This window comes from Ambystoma mexicanum, chromosome 4p (assembly GCF_040938575.1).
Source record: "Ambystoma mexicanum isolate Mex_15411 chromosome 4p, UKY_AmexF1_1, whole genome shotgun sequence".
NCBI lineage: Eukaryota > Metazoa > Chordata > Amphibia > Caudata > Ambystomatidae > Ambystoma > Ambystoma mexicanum.
The window spans coordinates 127,541,748-127,557,294 of NC_090927.1; the positions used below are offsets into that span (position 1 = coordinate 127,541,748).

A 15,547-nucleotide genomic window follows, 5' to 3' on the forward strand; every position below is an offset into this window, starting at 1 on the left:
TGGGTTGCCCGGGAGGGGGTGTGGTGTCACGCTACGCTCACGCGCGCCACTTACCTGTTCTGGGGTCCCGGTTCTTCGGCCACGAGGGTCTCCCTCGTGGAGACTGTATCCGCGCTGGCGTCTTCCCTCGCGACGCCCCGCGGTCCGGGTCGGCTCCATGGGCGCGGCCATCTTGAATGTTCTGCGCATGCGCGGATCGTCAGTATCCGACGTTCCGCGCATGCGCAGTAGCGGGAGCTTGCGTTCCAAGCCTCGCCTTGGCCCGGAACTTTAAAGAGGCTCCGTACACACGGAGACTTGCGTCTCAACGTGATTCTTCCGTGTGTACGCTGCTGGAGCCTTGCTTGTCTCTGCCTCCAGTTCCCTACCTGTTTGTGCTTACCTGCCTAGCCTGCTTCTCTGTATTCTTCTTGGGTCCCCAGTCCCAGTCCTTCCTGCCTACTGCCCTTCTCCTACCCCTGGCCTGCCCCCTGATTCTATTACTGGGGTTCTAGCTGGCCTGTCTGGGTCTTCCTTCCCCTGCTCCTTCTTCTTGGAGTTTTCTTCCCTGGGTGGGCTGTTCTTCCTGCCTCCTCCTGCCTGTGCTGTGCCCTGCCGGTATCTGTGCTCTACCTTCCGGAGGAGTTCTGAAGACTCGCTTTTGGATCTGCTTACTGGACTCTGCTTGGCCTTCTCTGTCAGTGGTAACACTGTCTCAACGTCACGCTAATACAGAGAAGGACCCCTCGTGGCGTTGGGAGCTGATTCAGTCCCATCCTCTCGTTAATCGTCAGGAGGGGGTTGGGTCGGTTCCTAGCGTTGCACTTTCCTCGGCTGTGATTCATCGACATACTGGCAGCCTCAACTCAGCGCTCTCCAGTAAAGAAAGGTAATTTAAGCTCTCGTGACGCATCTTATAACACCCTGGCAGTTGGAGGGCTTAAGTGAGAGAATGACTTTTTCTACCTCGAGGTTGGAGGTTTTAGTAAAGTTAAAGCGGGTGGAAGAGATGTCCGGTGTTGTATTTTTGGGAGGAGACAGGGAATTTAAGGATGCTTTTTTCTGTGTTATTTTGTTTTGGAATGTGGTTACTTTATTAGAAAGCACTTGTTGGATGTTTGAGAACCAAGTTTTGTCTTTGGTGCAGGTGTCGGGCGTAGGGTTAGGGGTCTCTAATTCTTTTAGGATTGTGAATAATTCCTTCATACTGGAATTGGCTTGAGAGATGCGGTCGTTGTAGGATTCTCGTTTGGCCAAGCAGATTTCCTTTTTGTATTGGGATGAGATCTTAGTCAGTTTAATTCTGTTTGCTTCTGAAGGGAGTAGTCCTCCAGGTGGCCTCACGGGTTCTTTTTGTTTGCCGTAAGTTTTTTAGATGTGGGGTAAACCACTTATTCAGATGGGTTATGGGCTTACCTGGTCTCAGTTTAAGCGGGGCAATGATGTCTAGTGAAGTTGCCATAATGTTATTATACTCGTGAACAAGTGTTTCGGGATCGGTGCTGTCCGCAAGAGAATTAAGGGTGGGGAGAATTGCTGTAATACGTCTATCCACCGTGATACTCTTTTTGTTCCTGGTTAAGGTGGGTAGGGCAGTAAGGGTGACTAAGAGGAGGGGTCTGGTAGTAGTAAGTGTGAATAACAGGAGGAATGGTCTGTCCAAAATTGAAGTGAGATGGAGGTGATATTAGCAGTACAGTTGTAGTCTGCCACCCAATCTAGGGTTCTTCCTTCATTGCGAGTAGGCTCATTAATTCTTTGAGTCAGGCACGAGTTCAGACAGGATGTTGGCCATTGAAGTAGCATGTTTATCTAGTGGGTCGTTGAAACCCAGGTTGAGATTGCCTAGAAGTCATAATTGCGATGTAGTTTTAAAGTTGTTAGAAAGTATAGTGTAGATATCCTCCTCAAAGGTCCCAATACGGCCAGGGGGGCCTGTAAATCAGGTGAATAGTGAGGGTCTGGGAGTTGACTAGTGGTAGTTTGGCTGTGAGGACTTCACAAGATTGGAAGTCTTGGGAAGGTACAAGTCTCATGGATAGGCTGGCTTTGGATATAATGGTGGTGCCGCCACCTCGCGACTCGTGTCTGTCCTGTCTTAGAATTGTATAGCCATCAGGAACTGCTAACGTGAGTATAGGGCCTGCTGCATCATGCAACCAAGACTTAGTGATGGCGAGAAAGTCGAGGTTTTCTTCTCCAAGATTGAGTCAGCAATCTCTGTTGCATGTGCCACCAGTGACCCGGCATTTATTAGAGCCCCCTCAAGTGGAGGGGTAGGGAGGACTGTGGGATTGTGCGATTTGTTGGAGGTTACGCACTCTGCTCTCTTGGGTTGAAGGGCAGTACAGTGCTTGGAGGTGACATGGCTGGGTGGACTGCTAATGTAAAGGTTAGCGCCTGTGGTAGTTTGGCTGATGGGATGGTTAATTTTCCTGTTGAAGATGGGCAGAGATCTGGCGAGGGGTTCAAATAGTTTGGTTAGTCTAGATCGGAGTCTAGTGTTCCTAGTATTTGTATTACAGGGATTGCTTGGGAATAAACTTGGTGTAGAGATGCTGGGTTGAGTCGGGTTGGAAAGGGCGTCTGTAGTCATTATGAGGTTGCTCAAGCTTAGTGGATCTCGATGGTAGGGAATGGAGAGCCTTTCAGAGCACAATAAGATATTAAATGCGAGTAGTGTACCTGGGGTGGTGGAGTTATGGGCTGTGGTAAACATACTGGGATATAGAACTCATTTGTTTCTGAGTTAGCATCGGCAAGTGTAGTCAATGGGGATGGCAGACCTAATATAGTCACCAGAATGGGCTAGTCCAACAAGAGAGAGTAGTCAGAACATGTACAAACGATGCAGAAGGCAGGCCTAATAGGTTTAGCTGAATAGGCTAATGCGACATTTGCATAGGTATGTACAATCAGAAGAATGGGCAGGCCTAGAAAATCAGCAGAATAGGCTAGTACCGTATGTGAAGGTAGTCAGAGCAGATGCAATCAGTGGAGAAGGCAAGCCTAATACGTTTGGCAAAATAGGCTAATCTGACATTTGCATAAGTAGGTACAATCAGAGGAGTGGGCAGGCCTAGACGAACAGCAGGATAGGCTAGTACAGTATGTAAGAGTAGTCGGAACAGATACGAGCAAATACAATCAAAGTAGAAGGCAGACCTAATAGTTTTAGCAGAGTAGGCTAAACCGAAATTGGCACAGGTAAATGCGATCAATGGGATATGCACGCCTTATAAGAACAGGAGACTAGGCAAATCCAACCTTAGCATAAGTAAGTACAATCAGTGGACTAGGTAGGCCTGATAGCATCAGCAGAGTAGTCTTAGACCAGCTGGTCTGTATAATCGTCACGACTGGAGTGGCCAGTGTGTTTGCATGCATCGGAGGTGAAGGAGGATCACTGGGTGAATTCCGCTCATTAGTAGAATGGCAGGGCTCGGGCGTTACTGCTGTAACGTAAGGGGTTGCTTGCATCCACTGTAAAAAGTCGTGGAACTGGAGTAAGACGAGCTGAGACGGCTGTGTTGTACAGCAGGTTGGTCTTAGGTGGGTTTTGCTACACTGGTGAGGGAATGGAACACCCTTAGCACTAAACAGTGTGCACAGAATCCTAGCCATGCAGTGCTTAATAGGATCAGAAGGCAGCTTCACAAGTATGTATAGCATCACAATTGGCGGGACAATAAAGTCACAATAGAACCAGTCACAATACAATATACAGTGTATGCTTGAGTCAAATGTAAATATAGGATAGGGTAGAATCCGGCGTTTATAGGAGAAGTGATGAAACGTTTTCATTAAAGTCGGGTGGCACTTACACAGTAGGTCTAGGTGAAGGGGTCGGGTCCACGCTCCGGTGCACTAACAGGGGTGCCAACAAGGCCTTAGGTGTGGGCCTTCAGGGTAGGGCCGGCTTCGCCTGCCGGCTTGGTGATTGGCTGCATGTTAACGGCTAGTGACCAGTGAGGATGTCGATGGCCGATGAAAATTAGACAGCAAGATAGAAACACTTCTGAGCAATAGTGTCGGCCATTTGCAAATGGCTAGCCAACATGAGAATAACAGAGAAGGGCAATCACCAGGCCCAGAATATCGTACACACGAAGTGAAGATACTTGAGATCAGGATCGTAACGATTTTTTGCAATTGAGTGCGCTGTTGTTGTCGCTCGGTAAATAAAATATATGCTGCTTGAAATGCAACACTGATGCTCTGTATAAGATAGGAAGCCCGCGTGGGCTTACCTGGAGGAATTGGGCCGCATGGATGCACTGGCTCCTGCCGAATGCTCCGCGTGCAGCTCGTGGGCTCCTCTTTTGTAGAATCTTTGTTGGAGATGGAGGGCCTCGGTGCAGACCCCCTCTATAACTGGATAACCATACACTGATATTCTTCCCCAGATACAGCAAACCAGAGAAATCTCTTTGGATGACAGTGGACTGGGATATAGTTCTATGCATCCCGTAAATCCAGGGACTTCAAGAACAGTCCCATTTCCACAACAACAAAACAAACCACACAAAGCCTCGCACAACAGCACATGACGGCTACCAACCGAAAAACACACCTACGCTCATCGAACAGTGTCAACCGAACTCTCTTGCTCTTCTCTCCCGCTCAGTCCTGCTTACTTACCCCGCACCCTCTTGCTTTATAGATCTGCCACAGTGCCAAGGAACCACGCAAGTGGCGACAGTGCGCAGTATAAGAAACTTTAATATAACATAACCATCAACTACGCAACATTCTGGAGGGTTTCTATGTTGAAAGGGATGTTCTTGACCCAAATGCTGAGATCTTTTTGGTTAAGAATGATTTAAAAATCTCTGTATAGATTGGGGACCAGGAATACTGGCAAGAAGATTCTTCTTCCTTCCTTGGTCTTGGGCACTTGACTGATCAGAGCAGAGTTTTCCATCTTCTGGATGGCCTTCATCTATGTCAGAGACTTGGTCCACACAGTTCCTGTGTCCGGAGGATAGATTGTGAACATAAACTCTATTCGTAACCTTGCAACACTTTCATGCCTACAGACGGATATTGAATGAAGTCTGTACCAATACATTCACATTTCTTCAGATAGGCCCCCTACTTGCGAGAGAATCGTTTCCATGCAATAGTCTGGGGTGCTCTGTCGTGTTGACTGGCATTGCGGTGGTTCGTTGTTTGGTAGATGGGAAGATCTCGGAAAGGCTCAACCTCTGTGGATTTAAAACTCTGCGATCTTGTAGTAGGCTTTGTACTGGATGTAGGATGTTTAACTTGTAGAGGCCCTGAGTAGGTTCTGGCATTATAGGATTTCTTCACCATTTCATCAAGTTTGGGACTGAAGAGTCTCCCTACTAATAACAGCATATGAAGGACTACGCTCCTCTGGTTAGCGTCTGTCTTCCAGTTCCTGTGGGTGGTAGGGGTCCTGCAGCGGCTGCTTGCGGCATAATCAATGCTGCTTCCATGGCGGTATCTGATGAAAGTTGGGCTTCCGGCTCTCTCCTCGTTCTATCCGCAATCTTCATTTGCATCCATTATTCTAAACGGTAAATCTTTCAGGATGGACTGAGCTAGGTCCACCAGGTATACACCTGGTCCGAGGACAAGTTGGACACTTGGGGAGGGAGGGCATGCCTTCTCAAGAGGTGAATCAACCTTTGATCGTCCGGGTGCTTAGGGGTCCTATCCTGGGATGTCATTGATGTCTTCCCTCCCAGATTGGGGACTGTAGAATCCAGTGCTACTGCGTCAGGAGTGCCACTTTTCCTTGTTCGGTCTCTTCTCGGCAGCAATATAGGGATCGTCACTTCCTCTGGGTCATTCCATTCCTTCTTTAGGATCCGGTGGACTAGCCTAAGTACCGGTAGTCGTGTTTAAGACAGGGTGTCATATCGGCTCTGGCCCCAACTCGTGCTCTGGAAAACGTAGATCCTTCTAGACACGCTCTTGTATATCGGCGGTCGGTTTCTTGTAAACACAGCTCCCCTTTCTGATGAGGGTCCACACTCAGTACCCAATGTTTGGCATTGCCGAGCCTTTCTTTTTCTAGGCACCAGCAGAAGCTGCTTCTGCATCATTACTGTGCTTCTGTAGCTCTGCTCTGGAGTTTGACAAATCTTGGGGAACATTGTGCATCATCTTCTTCTCCCTGGTTTGGGTTCTAACAGGAGAGGAATGATGAGATGGTCTATCTCCCCGCCCAGGCTCGAGGGTGGTATCTTCCCTTCTTTCCTGGGTTGTAGAGGGGCGCTAGACCTGCCCCTGTGAAGGTGCTGCAGCTCCATCCTTCTGCAGCAGGCGATAACTCACCTCTTTCTTTACAGATCCTTAATAAACTTTCTATGACCCACTACTCATGCTTCCTTTCTCTTATAATGCTGGCTTGCTTTCTAGCGCTTCCACGTAATTCAATTATGTCAACCGTTTCCGGGCAAAACAAAAGCAGTGATGGCTGGAAGGTTTAGAACTAATCCTAACCTCTGGCATTGCTCTGGGCAACCCTCCAGACCATCTTTCTTCCCCCGCCACTCATTACAAAAGGGGAAAAACCATATGCAAATCAGACTTGGTCCCACCCCAAAAGGGGCAGTCCAGCCCAAACTGCTTGGTCACATCCCTTCTGCACGAGACCATAAGCATCCCCAGACATGTTTCGGCCTCATTGGGCCTCATCAGTGAGAAGTAACTTGGGTCTCTAGGCCCAGCAGGCACGGGACCAACGTCTGGCCAACCGTTTCCGTGTCATGATGTCATCCTTCAAGCGACGCACTGCCTTGCACACACTGCACTTGCGGAAGCATGACTCCAGGACTATACCCAGGAAGGTTACCTCGGGAATATAGCCCCTTTTTCCAAGACCTTGGACTCGAACCCAGGCATCAGTTACCATGCCTGATGAAACTTAATTTTTACGTAGGTACACCGTGCCACTGGCATCTTCAGATCTCTGATATGCTGGCACTATTCTGGCTATGTTTTACAGGAATAAAACAGGGTGTAGTACCTCTGGTAACACCCTTTATAGCCCGGATAGGAAAGGGGCCAGAAGGTAAGGAGGGGGAATAGGGAGTTTTTATGAATGATGGCTGTGAGATGGAGAGGAAAGCTCATTAGTGAGGAAGCGGACATGGGAGGTGGCTGGGGTAATGGGGGTGCTTCTACTCAGCATATTGAATGATGGCGTGCGTCCTACACCACCTTTTATCCATCTGTTTGACAAGGGAGCAGGACCCTCACATGCTGAGCAGCAGAAACAAGGCCTTGTCTGTGGGCGTCGACAAGTCAAAACACCACCGCTGATGATGCCTTTCCGCGACATGTCCTAGAGACCACTGGTGGAGGTGCAGGGTTCACGATCCTCGCCCCGTGTTCCCTGCGAGTCAGCTAACATGAACATTGATCTGCCCTGGAGGCTGAGTGTCAGAGCTAGTAGCTGAGCTCTCAGAGGAGCTAGCACCACACTCACATCCTTGCACAGTGCAGGGTCCCGGCTCAACCGAGGGCCGGCTTGGCCAATGTTGAGTGTAGGGCTAGACGACACTCGCCTGAAGAGATCCTGGCTCGATGGAAAGTCGGGCAGCTAGCCCCACACTCACATCCTTGCACAGTGCAGGGTCCCGGCTCAACCGAGGGCCGGCTTGGTCAATTTTGAGTGTAGGGCTAGACGACACTCGCCTGAAGAGATCCTGGCTAGATGGAAAGTCGGGCAGCTAACTCCACACTCACATCCTTGCACAGTGCAGAGTCCCAGCTCAACCGAGGGCCGGTTTGGTCAATGTTGAGTGTAGGGCTAGACGACACTCGCCTGAAGAGATCCTGGCTCGATGGAAAGTCGGGCAGCTAGCCCCACACTAACACATCCTTGGACTGTGTAGGGTCCCGGCTCATCCGTGGGCTGGCTTGGTCAATGTTGAGTGTAGGGCTAGACGACACTCGCTTGAAGATATCCTGGCTCGATGGAAAGTCGGGCAGCTAGCCCCACACTAACACATCCTTGGACTGTGTAGGGTCCCGGCTCATCCATGGGCTGGCTTGGTCAATGTTGAGCCGTAGGGATAGACGACACTCGCTTGAAGAGATCCTGGCTCGATGGAAAGTCGGGCAGCTAGCCCCACACTAACACATCCTTGGACTGTGTAGGGTCCCAGCTCATCCGTGGGCTGGCTAGGTCAATGTTGAGCCATAGGGATACATGACACTCGCCTGAAGAGATCCTGGCTCGATGGAAAGTCGGGCAGCTAGCCCCACACTAACACATCCTTGGACTGTGTAGGGTCCCGGCTCATCCGTGGGCTGGCTTAGTCAATGTTGAGTGTAGGGCTAGACGACACTCGCTTGAAGAGATCCTGGCTCGATGGAAAGTCGGGCAGCTAGGCCCACACTAACACATTTTTGGACTGTGTAGGGTCCCGGGTCATCCGTGGGCTGGCTTGGTCAATGTTGAGCCGTAGGGATAGACGACACTCGCTTGAAGAGATCCTGGCTCGATGGAAAGTCGGGCAGCTAGCCCCACACTAACACATCCTTGGACTGTGTAGGGTCCCGGCTCATCCGTGGGCTGGCTTGGTCAATGTTGAGTGTAGGGCTAGACGACACTCGCTTGAAGAGATCCTGGCTCGATGGAAAGTCGGGCAGCTAGCCCCACACTAACACATCCTTGGACTGTGTAGGGTCCCGGCTCATCCGTGGGCTGGTTTGGTCAATGTTGAGCCGTAGGGATAGACGACACTCGCTTGAAGAGATCCTGGCTCGATGGAAAGTCGGGCAGCTAGCCCCACACTAACACATCCTTGGACTGTGTAGGGTCCCGGCTCATCCGTGGGCTGGCTAGGTCAATGTTGAGCCGTAGGGATAGACGACACTCGCTTGAAGAGATCCTGGCTCGATGGAAAGTCGGGCAGCTAGCCCCACACTAACACATCCTTGGACTGTGTAGGGTCCCGGCTCATCCGTGGGCTGGCTAGGTCAATGTTGAGCCATAGGGATACATGACACTCGCCTGAAGAGATCCTGGCTCGATGGAAAGTCGGACTGGAAAGTTGAAAGTTTCACTCTTTCTCCAGGTGGTTAGTAGAGCAATGGCATTTTAGGTAGAATTATGGGTAGAACATTGTTGGGTCGGAGACAAGCGTCGAGAGGAAGGAAATTGCCTCTGAATGCATTGTGCTTAATTGGACATTTATATCGACACACTTAATGCCAGACTTCCCGGCTCATATGCACTAGACCTGGGATTGAACCCATGTTGCAGAGCAATGTCTTATGCCCAGGGCATGTGTTGCCCCTGAACTACCCTCCTGGCTGTTATAGGGCTTTACCACTCACCCCTTTTACTAGGCCAGCCAGCCTTTCTGATCCATCGCCTGCAGGTTCTTCAGAATTCTGCCGCGTGATGGGTCTTAATGGCACCAAGACTTAATCCCTCGGCACCTTTGTTACAGCAGCTTCGATGGCTTCCCGGTAAAACCTGAATCGAGTTTAAGATTTCATGTATTACACATAGAGCGATTCATAGTACTGTTGCTACCGATCTCCAAGCCAAACTTGAACGATGCGTGCCCACTGGGCGCTTGCGTTCTGAGCCCCAACTCTTGTTGAAAATCATTTGCTTTCAGAAAGCTCGAATGGCGGAGGCCGGTTTGTCTCGGTCCTAGCCCCCACGTTTTGGAATGCCTTGCTTTTTTCTTTACGGGCCAAACCAGGGTATTTGCAGTTCTGAAAAGCTTTAAAAACACATCTCTTTTAATTAAGCCGACAGTCTTTTTTTTAGCTCACCATTGTTTCTCCTAGCGCCTAGATACCCTTGGGACTTAGTTTGCGCTTTTTAAATATAGTATATTACATTACACATCTACAGCCAAAAAAACACAGCCTGAGGAATTTGGTAATAAAGAGCCAAGAGGCAATGTCAATAGTTTGGGATAATTGATTATAGGAACTATTCTAAAGAAAGTCCACATATTCCCTCAAGAGAGCAAGTCAGTCATGCAATTGCTGGAGTCCCCTCAATTAGGAAAAGGCTTGTCTATGGAAGACAGAGGCTGGCGGGAGGGGAAAGAACAGGCAAGTAGGAAGGGGCACTAGGATAGAGCGTAAGAGATCTTGCGGTCCCTCCTTGTACATCTGATATGCCATTGGACGCCATGTCACAGAGAACTCAAAGGTTATTGAGGTCCTTCAGAGTGAGGTCCATGTGTTAGAGCAAGCTATTAAGCTGCTGTTTGTTTTCAGTAGAGGGCTTCTCACATTGCCAGTTCAACACGTCACTGAATGCATTCTGCACAATGTAAGAACACAACAGTGCAGGAACCTGTGAGGGGACCTGCCTTGAAATGTGGATAGGTACCTCCCTGCTTATAGAGACCACACACATCTGCACAACAGATCCTAGTGCCAACAGAAGCAAACACCAAAAGCCAGGTGTTATTCACACACACGCAGCAGCAGCACAGCAGCAGAGAAGGATGCAGGAAGAGAGAAGTGGGAGGAGAGTGAAAGAAGCAGAAAAGCTTAAGACAATGAGACCCCCAGCATAGGACGCTCCATACTGGGCCAGAAGACCTTTTCCCTTTAAGAGAAGACACTTAAAGCCATGCATCCTGGCCTGCTCCTGCGCATGCGCCGAGCCTGGACACATCCTTACCTTGCGCCCCCAGCTGGTGACCCCCATGTGGAGAGCGTAGTCGCAGCAGACCTTAGGATCAGCGAGGCTCCGGCACTTCTCGTAGGCATCTAGCAGGGAGATCTCCTTGTCCGGAAGCACGTGGCCGATGATCATGGTGGTTCCTCCAACGAGAGCCGCCTGTTGGGAAGGAAGAGAGAGCGACAGATGTAGGTCACTCAGTGTACAAAGACGTCAAGCCAAGCAATGACCGGGGTAGGGTTCCACATGGCCTTCGGTAACTCTTCCACAAGGACAGGGATATGAAAAGTCAACACGCCCGTCTAGGGTTACTTTCTGGGCAATAGCAGTGCCGCAGTACAGTAATGCAACGAGCACAGAATTGGAACTAAGTCAACAACTTGATGGTTCCAGTCACATTGGAAGTCAGGTAGTACCCAGGTAGCCAGCCTCAGGAGCACTGGGTGGTGGTAGTTCTCAAGTCCCGCAGGGAAGACTCGGGAGCACTGGGTGGTGCATACTCTGAAGTCCTAAGGGACAGACTCAAGAGCACTGAGCTCCTGGACTACAAACTGCAGGGGACACTCAGGGGCAGTGAGTGGTGCATGGCCTGAAGTCCTGCAGGGAAGACTCGGGAGCACTGGGTGTTGCGCTGTCTGGGTGAATTGGGTGGCGCAGGGTCTGAGGTTCTGGAGGAAAGAATCGGGAGTTCTGGATAGTGCAAGGCTTACATTTGTGCAGGGCAGTTTCAGGAGCACTAGGTGGTGCAAGGTCTGAAGACGTGCACGACAGAATTAGGAATATTGAGTGGTGATTTGACTGATATCGTGCGGGACAATCAGGAGGGCTAGGTAGTTCTAGATCTGAAGTCAATCAGGACAGACTTAGGAGTATGGAGTTGTGTTGGGTCCAATGTCCTGGAGGGCTCACAGGAGTGTTGGGTGGTTCTAGATCTGAAGTCAAGCAAGACAGACCTAGGAGTATTGAGTGGTGCTGGGTCCTATGGCCTGAAGGCCACTGAGGATGGCTGAGTGGTTCCAAATCTGAAATCAAGCAGGAGGGGCTCTAGATATGAAGTCAAGCAGGAGGGGCTCTAGATATGAAGTCAAGCAGGAGGGGCTCTAGATATGAAGTCAAGCAGGAGCAGCTCTAGATCTGAAGTCAAGCAGGACAGGTTTGCACGCATTGATTAGTGCTATTTCTGAAGCCCTGCAGGATGGGCTCAGCATCTTTGGGTGATGTTAGGTCTCATGTCCTGCAGGACAGACACCACAGCTTTCAGCTTTGGGTGTTTGTAGGCTGGTGATTCTACAGGATATGCCCAGCTGCTCAGGACTCGTAGGTGCCACGGGTAGGCTTTCAGTCAAGATTCCCAGAATGGAGTAGTCCAGCAAAGCCCTCTGCAGCTGAGAAAGAGGACTAAGTGAAATCGACCCTGGACATCTGGGCACAGTTTTGTAGTCGGGGCTAATGCAATGCATTTTTTAACCATTGTTGGCAAAGGGGCAGCAGCTGCAGCTTGCAGGGGCATCCTGGGCTGCCTGCTGGCAGACCGGCGAACAGTGTTTTTGAAAAGCCATAGTTAAGAGATGTTCTGCTGTCACCCCCCTCCCCCTCACTACCCCCACATCCCTACCTGGAAGCTGGCACAAACTTCCTTTGTAAAAGGTCATTTTATGCCCAATTCAGCACCGCCTAGTGGTGGCCCTCTGGGTGGGCACCCGAGCGGAGGGCAATCTAACGGTGGCCCTCTGGGTGACCACCATAGTGGCCCTCTGGGTGGCCATCCTAGCGGTGACCCTCTGGGTGGGCACCCTAGTGGTGGCCCTCTGGGTGGCCACCATAGTGGTCCTCTGCGTGGGCACCCTAGTGGTGACCCTCTGGGCGGGCACCCTCAGCGGGGGCCCTATGGGTGGCCATCCTAGTGCCGGTGGCCCCCTGGGTGGGCACCCTAGCGGTGGCCCTCTCTCTAGGTGGCCACCCGAGCGGTGGACCTCTGGGTGGCCACCAGATATTGTCTTTCCGACCCTGGCGGCGGAGCCCTAGGCAGCACCCTAGACTTGCCTGGCACTAGAAGCAGCCCAGCCCACGCAGCTGCACAATAGCCCAGCACTGGGGGCAGCGGTGCCTTGCTACGACCAGACAGCAGCCTGGAGCCCCAGCCTCACCCTTCATCTCTCCGGCACAGAAGACAAAGAGGCTGCCAGGCCGTCTGCCGGGTCAGCGTGCCCGCCCGCGTCTCAGTGCCTGGCACCAGCAGCGCCCGTGAGGAGCCTCTCGTCGCTGCTGCCAAGGCTATTGTTTCTTGTGAAAAATGGAGGGGGCGCGGAGCGGAAATGGGCGCCGTCTGTCATCTGCGAGCAAAACAGAAGCATGATGGCTGGACGATTAAGAATTAATCATAATCAGTGGTATTGTTCTGGGCAATGCTCCAGACCGCCTACCATGCCATTACCCAAGGGGGAAAGCCATATGCAAATAAGGTTCTGCCCCGCCCCGCCCCAAAAGTGTCAGACAGCACAAACTGCTAGGTCCCATTCTTTTGCATGAGAGCACAAGCAACCCCAGGCATATTTCGGCTTCATTGGGCGCCATCAGTGAGGTGCAGGGTGCCAGAAAAGGAAACCCAGCTATAGCCCAAACATGGTTAGGAACTAGCCCACAGGTAGCCCAACCACATACTGCCGCATGGGCCCAAATGTCCTGTTCAAAATATGACTTGTTTAGGATCATACATTAAAAACTGCAAATCAGGCATAAGCAGAGACAATTGAAACAGTTTTCACGGCGAGAGAATATCACTGATTGCGCTCAGTGTGCTCAGCCAAGCCGCCCAGACACAGAGGTGAGGGAATCATAAAATACAAGAGCACACATGCCAGCATTCCCCATCACATCCAGGAGATACTGGTCCAGCCTCGGTGTTAACTATGCATTCTGGGATTTGTAGTCCTGGCTTTATAATGCGGAAATCAAGGACTGAATGCAAGACCCAGAATGGACATTTTAATGCATGGAATGTGGGGTATTTTGGCATGTATGCGACAGATCTCCACATGTGGAGCTCGGTGTCCAGACATTTGGTCGACCGAAAACTGGTCGAAAGACGTTTGGTCAACGCAATTTCGTCGAAAACCAAATGGTCGAATTTTTTTTTAATTATATATTTATTTTTCGGGTTTTCGTTTTTTTAAAAAAAGGGTTTTTTAGAAAAAAAAGGGGGTTGTGGGGGACCCCCCCCCCCAAAAAAAGGGGTGAAAATAAAAAAAATAAAAAATTCGACCATTTGGTTTTCGACCAAATTGGTTCGACCATTTGTCTGGTCGACCAGTTTTTTTCGACCAAATGTCTGGTAACCGTGGAGCTCTTATGCGATTCGCTCCCCTGCGGGACTGGCTGGACAGCCCCGCAAAACGCACTGCACTAGGCACAGCAAGATCGAGACCAGAGTCTGGCTATCCCTATCCTACTCCAGATGACTTTAGCAAAACTGAACCGTGATGGTTGGAAGGTTTGGAATCAATCATAACCACTGGCATTGCTCTGGATAACCATCCAGACCAAAGGTGTTTGCGCTGCCCTGCCATTACAGTAGGTCCTGCCTGAACTAGAAGGTCACCTACGTGCTGCACGGGACAACATCCCCAGATGTGCACAGAGATAGTGAGAGGTGCCTGCCCACCCTTATATGTCTCTTAACTCTCTGACCGTCCTCTGCCCCCCTCATAACTGATATCCCATAGAACTCACCCCTCCCAAGTCCAGTGCCCCAAAGTTTCATAAAAAGTTGGAAGCATGGCTTCCATTTTTGGTTTGTTTTAATTTGTTTGTTTTGTTTGTTTATTTGGTAATGCGCAACAAACCTTTAGGTAGCTGGGCGCAGCAGGTACAAGGAAACTTAAAGGTTAGTTACAACATGGAAAAATACAGTGAATACAGCAAAAGTGCAAGTGGTTACAGTGGGTGGCATATATACATAAGGCGGGAGTATAGGTATATATATAGTGGAGTAGCCAAGGGATCATATGTCGTTAGAGCGTAGCCAGTTTAGGGTGTTGCGTCTGAAGCTAAAATAGGACCGGTCGGTTCTGAGAGCTAGCGGTAGTGCGTTCTAAGTTTGCGCGGCTCTCACCGGGAAACTGCTTCCTCCCGATTTAGTTAGTTTAAATCTGGGTATCTCTAGGCAGTGGGAGTTGGCTGCTCTGGGGGGGGGAGGGGCGGGTTGAGGTTCTCCTGACCATTCTCTCTGTAAGGTATGGGGGTGCTGCATTGTTAAGGCATTTGAAGGTGAGTGAGACTGTTTTGAGTAGGATCCTGTCACTTATCTTTAGCCAATGGTGTTCTCTTCTAATATTGGAGATATGCTCTCTGTTAGGTATGTTTAGGGCAGATCTCAGGGCGTTTTTTTGTAACGTTTGAATTTTGTCGAGGATATATTTGTTAGCACCCATGTATAGGCCATTGCAGTAATCCAGTTTTGACCATATTAAGGCGTTGGCGAGCGAGATACAACTGGCTTTAGTTAAAAATGGTCTGCAGGCCCTGGTGAGTTATATATTCGAGTAACGTTTTTCGCCCATCCATGTTAAAGGAAATGCTCTACCAAAAGCATGACGTGGCAGCGGTGGGTCGCTGAGCAAGAGTGCTTTTTATTATCTGGCACCTTGTACTTGTCACCTTAAGTCCGATCCCATAACGTGCGCATGCAGAAGCTTGCAGGGGTAGCGAGCGTGCAAAGGGACATCTGCCTGTGCAGGCAGTGCAGATAGGGGCCACTTCCTCAGTGGCCGATTTAAGGTGAAGGGCCCCGTGGGCAAAAATGACAGAGGGCCCCAAGTGGGCGGGTCATGGAGGCGGGGCCTAGAGTGGGCCGAGTTGCACAATGATGAACTTTAGGGATAAATGATTCATTTCTTTAAGTTGTGTTTTTTACAGTTTACTGTGCTTAGA

General features: G+C 50.2%; 1 protein-coding gene across 6 annotated transcripts in view; it reads right to left on the reverse strand.

The window, feature by feature from the left end:
- Positions 1 to 15,547, reverse strand: part of DPYSL5 (dihydropyrimidinase like 5) — a 531,970-nt gene that overhangs the window by 147,730 nt on the left and 368,693 nt on the right. For all 6 annotated transcript variants that reach the window (XM_069605551.1, XM_069605549.1, XM_069605550.1 and 3 more), the window contains one exon: positions 10,619 to 10,777. In XM_069605551.1, the coding sequence (XP_069461652.1) occupies positions 10,619 to 10,777 (159 nt within the window). The remainder of the gene's footprint in view (positions 1 to 10,618; positions 10,778 to 15,547) is intronic.